The sequence below is a fragment of the Xyrauchen texanus genome, chromosome 24 (assembly GCF_025860055.1).
Source record: "Xyrauchen texanus isolate HMW12.3.18 chromosome 24, RBS_HiC_50CHRs, whole genome shotgun sequence".
Taxonomy (NCBI): domain Eukaryota; kingdom Metazoa; phylum Chordata; class Actinopteri; order Cypriniformes; family Catostomidae; genus Xyrauchen; species Xyrauchen texanus.
In genome coordinates, this window is record NC_068299.1 from 35,740,099 (window position 1) to 35,751,005 (window position 10,907).

At 40.0% G+C, this 10,907-nt stretch overlaps 1 protein-coding gene across 2 annotated transcripts; it reads right to left on the reverse strand.

The window, feature by feature from the left end:
* Window positions 1–3,038: 3,038 nt before the first annotated feature.
* LOC127618167 (T-box transcription factor T-like) lies at window positions 3,039–10,599 on the reverse strand. Of its 2 annotated transcripts, XM_052090464.1 has the most exons (8): window positions 10,394–10,599; window positions 9,924–10,188; window positions 9,578–9,712; window positions 9,414–9,475; window positions 8,195–8,256; window positions 6,394–6,570; window positions 5,036–5,162; window positions 3,039–3,306 (listed from the first exon to the last, which is right to left on the reverse strand). In XM_052090464.1, exons 1-8 carry the CDS (start codon window positions 10,597–10,599, stop codon window positions 3,039–3,041), a joined length of 1,302 nt encoding a protein of 433 aa, XP_051946424.1. The 2 variants fall into 2 exon arrangements, with proteins under 2 accessions (XP_051946424.1, XP_051946425.1); XM_052090465.1 differs by lacking the exon at window positions 6,394–6,570.
* Window positions 10,600–10,907: the final 308 nt, after the last annotated feature.

Below are 10,907 nucleotides of genomic sequence, written 5' to 3' on the forward strand. Positions count from 1 at the left end.
GCCGTGGTGGGCATGGGCGCTGGCTCTCTGGCCGTGGCAGGCATGGGCGTTGACTGGCTGGCCGTGCCAGGCTTCGAGACTGGGGCTGTGACAGGCTTCGGGACTGGGGCCGTGTCAGGCTTCGGGACTAGGGCCGTGTCAGGCTTCGGGACTAGGGCCGTGACAGGCTTCGGGACTGGGGCCGTGACAGGCTTCGGGACTGGGGCCGTGACAGGCTTCGGGACTGGGGCCGTGTGAGGCTTCAAGACGGGGGCCGTGTAAGGCTTCAAGACGGGGGCCGTGGTAGGCTTTGAGACAGGGGCTGTGGTAGGCTTCGAGACTGGGGCCGTGGTGTGGAACGCTGGTTCAGTTTCTGCCTCCCCCACAGTAAACGAGGAACCAGCGTACAGTAGGGCGAGGTCAATAAACTGAGCCAGGTTGAGAGAGCAGCGACCACCAGGCATGAATGATGAGGCTGGCTCATTCAGCCCATATTGAAAAATGTCTTTCAGAGCCACCTCATCAAAATTCACCTGGATAGCCAGGGCACATAAATCCACAACATAAGCCTCCAAGGGTTGAATCCCCTGACGCAAAACCAAGAGTTGGGCCGCTGGGTCCATAAGGTTAAGGGCACGGCTATTAGTTCTATAACCGCTGCCCGGCATAACCAACTCTTGGTAAGCACCCGAAGAGCCGTCAAACCTCTCAGGGGGCTGAAGGCTCACGGCGCTCAGAAATGCGTTGGGAGCATAAACGGTCCCAGGGCCGTCTCATTTTTTGACAAAAATCAAAAATCGCACGTACCTGCTGTCCCTGGGCTGTGAGCGCATGATCATGACTCCCATGGGTAGATCCTGTTGCAGAGCGTGCAGAAAAAATCTGCACTAGTGAGCTGCGTACATCCACTGCGTGATGCATTGTGACTGTCTTCGGTGGGGTTGGTTATTCTGTAACCCGCACACACAAACTCAAGATGAGACAGTCACAATGTCGGAGGAAACAGCTTTTATTAATAGCAGTGCAGGCAAAAGTACAAACAGGGTAAATCCAGAGAGGAGTTGTCGAGGGAAGCGTTAAGTCGAAGCCAGGGAATCAAGATAGGGTAAAGGGGCAAATCCGGGAGAGAGTGGTCAACGAGAGGGTCAAAGCCGGGGTAAACAGAATCAGGAAGACGGGTAAGACTAAACAGGGGAGCTAGGGGAGCTGGCAAGCTAAGGGGGTAAACAAGAGGAGTTCAAAACTAGACGAGACTAGAGGGGGGCAAGGACACAGGAAACTAAACACAATAACCAACCCCCGTGAAATGGATGTGCTGTGGTATTTATAGGGGAAGGTGCAGGTGTAAACAATGAAAGGTGATGAGACGAGTACAGGTGAAACGAATAAAGGGGTGATTGAGACGAGTGCTGGTGGTCATAATGTTCTGGCCATAGGAGCGTACATGAGAGCCCGAGGGGGGAGATAGTGTACGAGCATGAGAGCTCGTAGGAGCAAAAACGAGCGTGCAAGCTCGAGCGAGCAAAACGGGCGTGGAAGCCCGAGGGAGCAAAACGAGCGTGCGAGCTCGAGGGAGCAAAACGAGCGTGCGAGCTCGAGGGAGCAAAACGAGCGTGGGAGCTCGAGGGGGCGTAACGAGCGTGCGAGCTCGAGGGGGCGTAACGAGCGTGGAAGCTCGAGGGGGCGGAGCGAGGGAGCGGGGTTCGTGACAAATAATAATAATTACAATTATATTCATTGAATTTTCATAGTTTACTATTGAGAAGTCGTGTCTTGGACAAGGCTAAAACAGTAAAATCTCAAATGAAAGGCATTTGAAAAATACCAAAAATAAATAATGTTTAAAAAATATTTTTTGAAATTTAGTTTTAACAGACACAGCAGGATCACATTCATGTTGATAAAAATGTAACATGTGTTGTCACTTAAATAAAGGCTAATGTGAAATTGTATCCAATCAGTTGGATAGCTGAAATCCTGAGGTACAAAAAAAAGAGTCAATATTAAACTTTACACTTTTTACAAAAGATTGACTGCACATACATTTATTCTCATGTATCATTCTTCATTTAACATAAAATATAAATAACCCATATGTACAATATTATTATCCCCTCAAACTGAATTAGTACAGTAGTACTCACAAATACAGTGTTCTTTACAAATGCATTACAAAGCATGTATAGGCTGTAATAGCATCATGCATGAAAAAAGACATCTTTTAATCCAATAGTTCAATAATAGTGAGCATTTTGACATGTCATAAATTATAAATAAATGCAGTTATTTAAAAAAGAATAATAATAATATCAAAATACCTTAATTAATTATTTATATTACTAGCATTAGAATTTTATCAATTTTATATTAATTAGTTTAATGTCTTGACTTACTTGTCTTAAGAGTGTCAAAAGAATGGCACTACTCCAAGTGCTGTCCTTCCATACAGTAGTCTATTGCCATGAAGTCCTCTGCAAAAACACTTTTCAGATCTTCTTGCTCATTCACAGCATATATAATATAATAAACCTCTGTTAAACCTTACTGAACTTTATGTACAGGTTTCTAATATTGGCAACTCCTTCATAAATACTCCATATGTGTCCACTTTACATTTACATTTTCATAGGTTACTTATATTGAATAAGTGTTATTAAGCATTTCTTGGCTTGTTGTCTCAAATGTCTCACTATTTGGCAGGTGTTGTATGCGAGTCACTCTTTTTATGTATGTTGTTATAACCGCATATAAATGATTTATAATGCATTTGTAAATAAGTTATTAATCATTAATGAGCCCCTTTATTAACCCGTTAGTAGACATTAATGTAAAGTGTTACCCAAAATTGTATGATCTTTATTTACAATTGCATGTTTTGAGAGGAAGATTTTGGTAAGGTCTGCAAAGTCTTTGGTTTTGTGTGCAATGCATGCCAGAGTAACTTCAAATGCAAAAACAGATAATCTAGCTTTAGTGATAAATTGGTGTCAGGAGTTCTTGCATAACAAAGTAATAGTTCAGCTGTACAAGGCTTTAAATGAGTCTGTAGTGTCAGCTTCTTATAAGGAGGGTGGTGTGACTGGGGTCCATGCGGTAGGAAGGCGTGCATGGGCTGAACTGTCATATTGAGAGGCCTCGTGCACCTCAGGCACAGCAGTGTCATATAGAGGAGAGCCAGAACGTGGCGCTGTAACTGGGTGAGTCAGGCTGCTGTAATGACTGGCAGAGCCACAGAGAAATTGTGAACCCAGACTGCTGGTTATCCCTCCAGCCTGAGACACTGGGGTCAACGGTGAATTCCCAACAGACCACAAGCTGGTGTACTCACTGTGACAATTATACAACACAATTATGAGCAGTCAACACATGTGCCACACTGACAACTCAGTTAAAAAAAAAATACATATTATTCACATTATTAAGAGAGTCAGTGGAGTTCTCAGTTGTGTTTCTTTAAAGGAACCCAAAAACAAAACTTTATAATTTATTCACCCTCATGCCATCCCGGATGTGAATGACTTTCTGTTTTGGCATTTGTGCCATTTTTTCCATTTGTGGCATAATGTTGATTAGCACAAAAAATTATTTTGACACTGCTCGTTTAAAAAAAATAAAAAAATATGTGTTACAGAAATGGAAGAGTAAGGGTAGTTCTGCCAGAAAGACTCATGGTACCATAACACTATTCATTTAGTTCCGGCCTCTAATCCAATCACAATCCAGTGACACCTGCATAAGCTCTGCAGGTGTCGTTCATCGCTCATTGTGCATGTTGATTTAACCCCCCATCCACTCAGTCATTACCAGTTTAGATCTAGTCTTGCTGTAGAGTTAAGCTCCTCTCCCCTGCCGTCATCATCTTTCAGCAGGATCTGACAGTTCAAACGAGAACCTGAGCGTTGAACCGTAGAACAAAGGAAATATTCTATCCCCCATATCATGATTACTCTATTTAATAAGAGTCTTTCTGGCAGCAAGGCACAAACAATGGAAGTGAAAGGGACCAATCCGTAAATGTTAAAATACTTACTGTTTTAAAATATAGCCACAAGACGTAAACATTATATGTGTTAACTTGAGTTTATTGAGATAAAATTGATGACAAACATTATCGTATAGTGTTATGGGCGAATCCAATAATTCAGCTTAGTTTTCATGACAACATAATGCTGATAAACGCTGTAAGTGATTTTATTACACTAAAATCATGTTAGCACATAAGGTTATATGCTTATACCTCTGAAACAGTGTCTGTTATAATATTTATGGACTTGCCCCATTGTAAGTGCCTTACTGTAACCATCTTTTATTATGTAATCAACATCATGCCACAAATGCTGCTGATTGAGTTTAACTTGATTGTATTGATCCGGGAATATTCCTTTAGAGGTGCACTCAGTAATTTTCTAAAGTATGTCGAAGTGGCTTACATTGGCTTACACTGACACTTAGTGGCCAGGAAGCAGCTTCATTCAAAATCAATAGTTTTCAGTTACCATTGCGGCAATTTCATTGTAGAAACTCACTTTTCATAGTCAGCCATGATTAATTTAATCCAAGAGTGAAAGTGTCCAATAACAAGGCAGTTACTGAGATTAATCGAATAGTATTTAGCTGGTCATGTGATCCTGCTTGAACCGCACCAAGCGAGATTCGAACCGGCATCTCTGGCATGGGAGGCGGGCACGCTAACAAGGAGGCTAAAGGCTACAACCTCTAGCGTCAGTCGCAAGTGTGCCTCTTGAGGCCAGGGGAGTGAGGTTTACACACACTGCACAGCACGTACCAGCTGGCTCCCGTTACAAGGACACCCTTCCCCATGTCGCTTTTATAAGGTGACTGATATGACTAGAGTCCTCATCTCATGTGAGTGGTCATGATTTCATACATATGTTTCAATATTACTATTCATTTCTTTAGAAAGAAAACTTTTTGAATGAGGAAAAAACTGAGTGCACCATTAATGAAGCCATGATTTTTCAAAATGTTATAGTATATGTTTGTGTGATACAACAGGTACAGTTCATTTAGCTGTGATGTGGTAGTAGGGCCTGACCTGGAGTTGGAGTATGGGGGAGAGCTGTTGCCCATGGGCACACTGGAGTGAGAGGACATCTGCAGACCAGACCAGTTATCATGAGATGGTAACATGGAGAGACAGGTGGAGCTGTCAGAGTAACCAGCTGGAATAAAAAATATAAAATAGCAAGAATGAGAGGCCAATCCATAGGTGATTCAAGAACCCCTGTATTTCATCTCAGCACACCTAAAAGTCTTTAAAGGCTTTAAAGCAATATGTAAAATTGACATCAAGCTTTTAAAATTGGTACTGCAGTCCAAATTCAAAATATTGGAGACAGCTGTCTCCCCCCGACCCCTCCTCCAAAGACATGAAGCTCACATGGGTTGCCAGGTTGAGGACACGCAACAGGAACTAGCAAACTGACAATGGCAAGAGACAAGCCTTACACTGTAAGTTGATCAGCTAATGTATATGTTTGCAATGCTTTTATTATTTGCAAATTATAAAACAGCTCATGTGGATTTTTTATTATTCTGTTGAATAATGTTGGCTTCCATGGCTGCAGCGCACGCTGTGTTTGCCCGCTAACTTGTTTCAAATCTGGCAATCCGGGGTGTCGAATTTGAAAAGTGTTACAGATGCACCACTAAATGATGTGGTTGATTCAGATATTGCATTTTTTTTATCTCACATTTGTTTTTGTGACACTATCGGTTAGGTTAAGGTGTAAGGTTTGGTGAAGGGAGCTGCTGTAGGTTTGTCGATTTAAAACGTCGATAGAGCATTAACCTTAAAAACCTCATCCGTTTGGCAGAAATGTTCAATCATGGAATTGCTGCAATACATATAATGAACCACGTTATATCATATTACGAAAAGAGATCAGGCTGGAATTTCTTTATAGACTTAAAATTGTATTCAATATTTTATGGTGTGTTGGACTTAATAGCGATGGAAAAGCAGCCAATGTCCGGCAAACAGTGCATAGAAACTCCTTCAATACTGTTTAAAAAGCATCTCAGGATGCACCTCATGAAGTTGTTTGAGAGTTGTTTTTTTTGGTCACTTCGTAATTACATGCTTTATTTGAATTGTTTGTGTTATTTTCTATTATTCAAAAACATTTAAAGTAGTGATAATATAGAATGAGCAGGCATGCCTAAAACTAAACGTGGGTGAACATTCCACACCAAGAGTTTTCCTGTTTATGAGTGCGAGTGTCAACACAAAAGCTGTTGGAATGTTGGGAACTCTCTGCTCAGCTCACTTGAGAGATACTCATTAATGGTAGGACCATATTGCCCATGTCAGGAAAGTATGTGTGTTTGTGTGTGATTTTATGTGCTTTGTTGAATCTGGTAGATTTAGGGAGTGGGGAGGTGTAAGCTTACTGGGAGAGGACGTCCGGTGGATGTATGGACTGGGGTATGGTGCAGGACGGCGGCTTATCAAAGTGGAGTAACGTTCACAGCCATGTGATGAGGACAGTGAAATAGGGCTGCCAAACTGAGCGTGAGGGTTTGCAGAAGGGCAGAGAGACCTTGTCGCTGGCAGAAACCAGCTACTTACTAGACAAACAGGAAAAATGGGAGTCACTATAACATAACTGTAAATAATGACTGTGAATAAACTGTAGCATATAATCAACTGGGGAAATATGAGATACAGTGGATCCAACAAGTATTTTTGGACTCTTTAGTCACACTTAAAAATCTATGATACACCATCATTAGATATAAAATATCAAGTGTAATCGGCAAACAAATAATGTTTGTTTTCTCAGAACTTTACTTTTCTGAGCCATTTTTTGCATTGACTTTTAACCCACTTGTGAATAGGTGACTTTTAATAGATTTAAGTCAATTGCTCTCATGTTTATACAGTTGTTCTAGCAGAGCATTCACAGTCACATTTACTCTAAACATGTTCCATTAACATTTGACAAACAGAAAAAGTCCAAATACTTTTTGTCTTCATTTTGAACAGTATAAAATTGTTTAATCATTTCACACTGAACAAACTTAATTTTGTGAAATGGTTTGCTAGAAAAGTGTGTTTTTATCATTTTCTTTTAAAGTAACTACCACTTTGTTTAAAATTGTGTTAACAAGGTGGCATGCATACATTTTTAAGTGTGACTTAAGTGTCCAAATAAAAAACCTAAAATCAAAAATGTAAAAACACCCAAAGTTAAAACATATTGCAATGATGGTTACTGTGAGTTGAATTAAAGGGGTCATGACATGCCTTTATTTTTATTATATTAATATGTTCCTTGAGGTTCACTCATAAAAATAGTAGTCATATATTTGTAAAAATAAATAAAGAAATAAAAAAATTAAAAGAGATAATTTTCGTTTTGGTGCTGCTTCTCCTTTTAGACCTGATAATAAAAGCCCACTGTTCTGATTGGCTCTCTGCTCTTGACAGTGAACACCCACTGTTCTGATTGGTTCTCTGCTCTTGACAGTGAACACCCACTGTTCTGATTGGTTCTCTGCTCTTGACAGTAAACACCCACTGTTCTGATTGGCTCTCTGCTCTTGGAAGTAAACGGCCACTGTCGTGATTGGCTCTCTGCTCTTGGAAGTAAACGGCCACTGTCGTGATTGGCTCTCTGCTCTTGGAAGTAAACGCCCACTGTTCTGATTGGCTCTCTGCTCTTGACAGTAAACACCCACTGTTCTGATTGGCTCTCTGCTCTTGGAAGTAAACGCCCACTGTTCTGATTGGCTCTCTGCTCTTGACAGTAAACGCCCCCTGTTGTGATTGGCTCTCCGCTCTTGACAGTAAACGCCCAGTGTTCTGATTGGCTCTCCGCTCTTGACAGTAAATGCCCAGTGTTATGATTGGCTCTCTGCTCTTGACAGTAAACACCCACTGTTATCTGCTCACCGCTACTGGGCGGGGCTATAGAAGTAATCATGTAAATTAGTGGTTGATGTGTTGTTGTGGAGGTGATCTGAAACAAATGTCTACAAAAGTGTGACATCACAATGTGGAGGAAATAGAGAATGAGTTGTTTTGGCAGCTTGGTTTCAAAAAATGCTCTTTTTGCAGTGAGGAGAAAGTTTTGATTTCTGAAACTTACAATATGTTTAGATAGTACAATGGCTACTTATATGTGCAAAGATCAAGGACAATTTGATTCCTCATGTCCTGATCCCTTTAATAGATGCATTTTGCTCTTACATTGAGAATAGCCAGGCTGTTGACTGTCAATGATATGGTCTATTATTTCCTTCTGATCACTTCTGAAAAACAAAAGGAAGATATAATTACACATCATATTAGATCTTACAAGAACTATATTCTTAGTTTACCATATACAAATGATTATACATGTGTATGAATACAGAAGACTGGGGCTAGTTGTCAAATTGGGAAGTTGTAAAAGGGTTATATCTGAGTGATTAGGTTTTGAGTCTGTAACTATAAGCACGAATATTCGGTTTCACTAGCTGTTTTTTATTTTTTGGTCTCAAACATCTAGTTTAAAACTGTCTAAATTTAGGACTATATTATAAAGGTTGGTTTTAAAGGGAAAGATGGTACTGTATATTGATATACATTTTCTACTCTGTAAAACATTTAGTTTCATTTTAGCTTATGGGGTTTTTAGAGTCACAGATACTACGAAATGTAAATTACTTTGCATCAACATAAAAACACAGGTTAGATTAACAATACGCCCCAAATGTTGTCCCATCTAGCCTAACAGAGTTGTCTGAACAAACAATTTCATGTTGAACAATGGTGCTGATTTGTGAGCTCCCAGCATCCATTGCAACATGAATAAATTATAGTTAAGTTAAAGTTCTCATAAAGCGAATTCAGAATTGGTTAAACAACAAATTAGTAGTTCTCTCAACAAAAACATTTTAATTAGTGAACAAACAAGTTCATATTTACTAAACAAAGCAATGTTACTGAAGACACTTATTAAGCCACTATAGAACTCAAAAATATGACGTAATTATATTTCCTTGATTTTTTTAACTTCGCTCAACAACTCTTTTTATAGCGTATTGTTAATTAATTACGTTTTATAAATTTGATATTTTTTAGGCTATGTACCCTTAGAAATTGTTTTGTGTTATATAATTGTCTTACTGTTTACATTTGACTAAAAATACATTAAATAGCCATTTTAATTGCATACATGATGTTGAAGCAGGCTTTCTTTATACATTATTTTATATTTGTCTATAAACTGCAGGTTCCCATTGTGACAACTTAACCCATTTAGTGTGACAACTAGCCCCTGTAAGCTAAATGTCTACACAAAAAACTGACATTAAAAAAAGAAACCATGAGTAACATAAATTGGAAGTGCAAAAACCAGCCCCACCCAACCTACAGATTCATTATAAAGCGTTTTGCTTTAGAATCTCTTATAAAATGAACGTACCTTTCTTTGGCATCCAGGAAAGCCTTAGAGAATGGATTGTGTTTAATTTTGAGAGCAGTTATCTAAAAGAGCATCCAGAGAGTATTGTTATGATGCATAAGATTACTGTTCATTTGTTGCTGTACTTTTATTAATCAACAGTGTACATTGAAGGTAAATGTTACCTCTTCATTCTGGTAGGCAGTAACTGCTGTGAACTGCGTCTCTGGGAAAGAGTGAGTGGTGATCATTCTCTGAGGCCCTCCAACACGCACTATATGGATACGTGGCTCATACTTGTGCAGTGAGTCCAACATAATCTATGGAAAACGATGCATATTTTAACCCGTTAATTTAAGTATTTGCCTCTGGTAAGCAATTTACAGAGCACAAACAGAAAATATGAATTACATCAATACAATTTTCTCTGAATTTTTACGCACAATTCTACAATCGGCTACCGTAGGCTATATTATTTAAGAAAGACTTATACATTCTCTATATGGCTCACTGCAAACAATATCCACGAACCTGACCACCTCCGTTCAGTTTATTGGTGAGTTTCACTTTACTAAAGGAGACTGAAGCTTTCATCCAGTGCGCACCGAAGTTTGGCGAGTCTGGGTGGATGTAGACGCAGTTCGGGACTTGTGGCTCCGGTTTGCCACCAGATACCCATTCACCGTTCACGTATTTCCACCTGTGATGGTCTGCTGCCACGAAATCCAGTAAGAAAGAGTACATGGCGTTGGGATCCAAACCGGACACGTTTACCTTCAGCACTGGGAACATGCGCCTGTAAATAGGGGCATATTAAAGCATCAACACTACCTTTTTCCCAGATAACCGAAAATATGCTACTTTGCCTATAATTAACAGTTTTGTCTAAATCAACCTAACTACATAAGGTTACGGTAATCTTCTTTAAGGCTCAGATCTTATAACTCGTTATAGCAACTACACACACGCACACAAATATGTTTGTATAGGCTCAAAAATACCTGCCATTCTTGGTGACTATCATTTCATTTGTCAATTCTTTAAACTTCTGCCAAAGTTCATGTTCATCCAGACTGACTTTAAGGTCTCTTTCTGTCGGATCTCCTTTTTCGCTGCCAGCCTGAAGCTCATTTTCCACCGCACTTAATAAATGGTCCACCCGATACTGCATGTTCTTCTGCGAGCAGTCACTGGCCACAGAAACCATTCTGCTATCCAAGTGCCTCCAAGAAGGAAAGGGTCTCCAATGTGTCCAATAGGCTATTGTGTGCGCTCTCGCGCTCCTGAAAGAGTCTTTAAGTGAGTCAAACTAGTGCAGGTCGAAGCGCTCATTCAATTATATTGAATCAAATACTCTCCAGTTAAAACTCTCCGTTCTTTGACCAGGACATTGCTGATTGGCTGGTTTGCGCTTTGATATGTGCCGTCTGGCATGCCATTGGTTGAAGCCCCTCTTGCAAACCAGACAGGATCCAACGAAAAGAAATGCGTAAATATTTACACATACTCGTAGTC

Bases quoted from the DNA above. Each gene is read 5' to 3' on its own strand.
- LOC127618167 (XM_052090464.1), bottom strand. From the start codon at position 10,599: ATGGTTTCTGTGGCCAGTGACTGCTCGCAGAAGAACATGCAGTATCGG. The intron at 9,476-9,577 runs GTAACATTTACC...ATGCTCTTTTAG, and splicing joins CTGCCTACCAGAATGAAGAG to ATAACTGCTCTCAAAATTAA. The intron at 3,307-5,035 runs GTCAGGCCCTAC...TAATTGTCACAG, and splicing joins CCCCCATACTCCAACTCCAG to TGAGTACACCAGCTTGTGGT.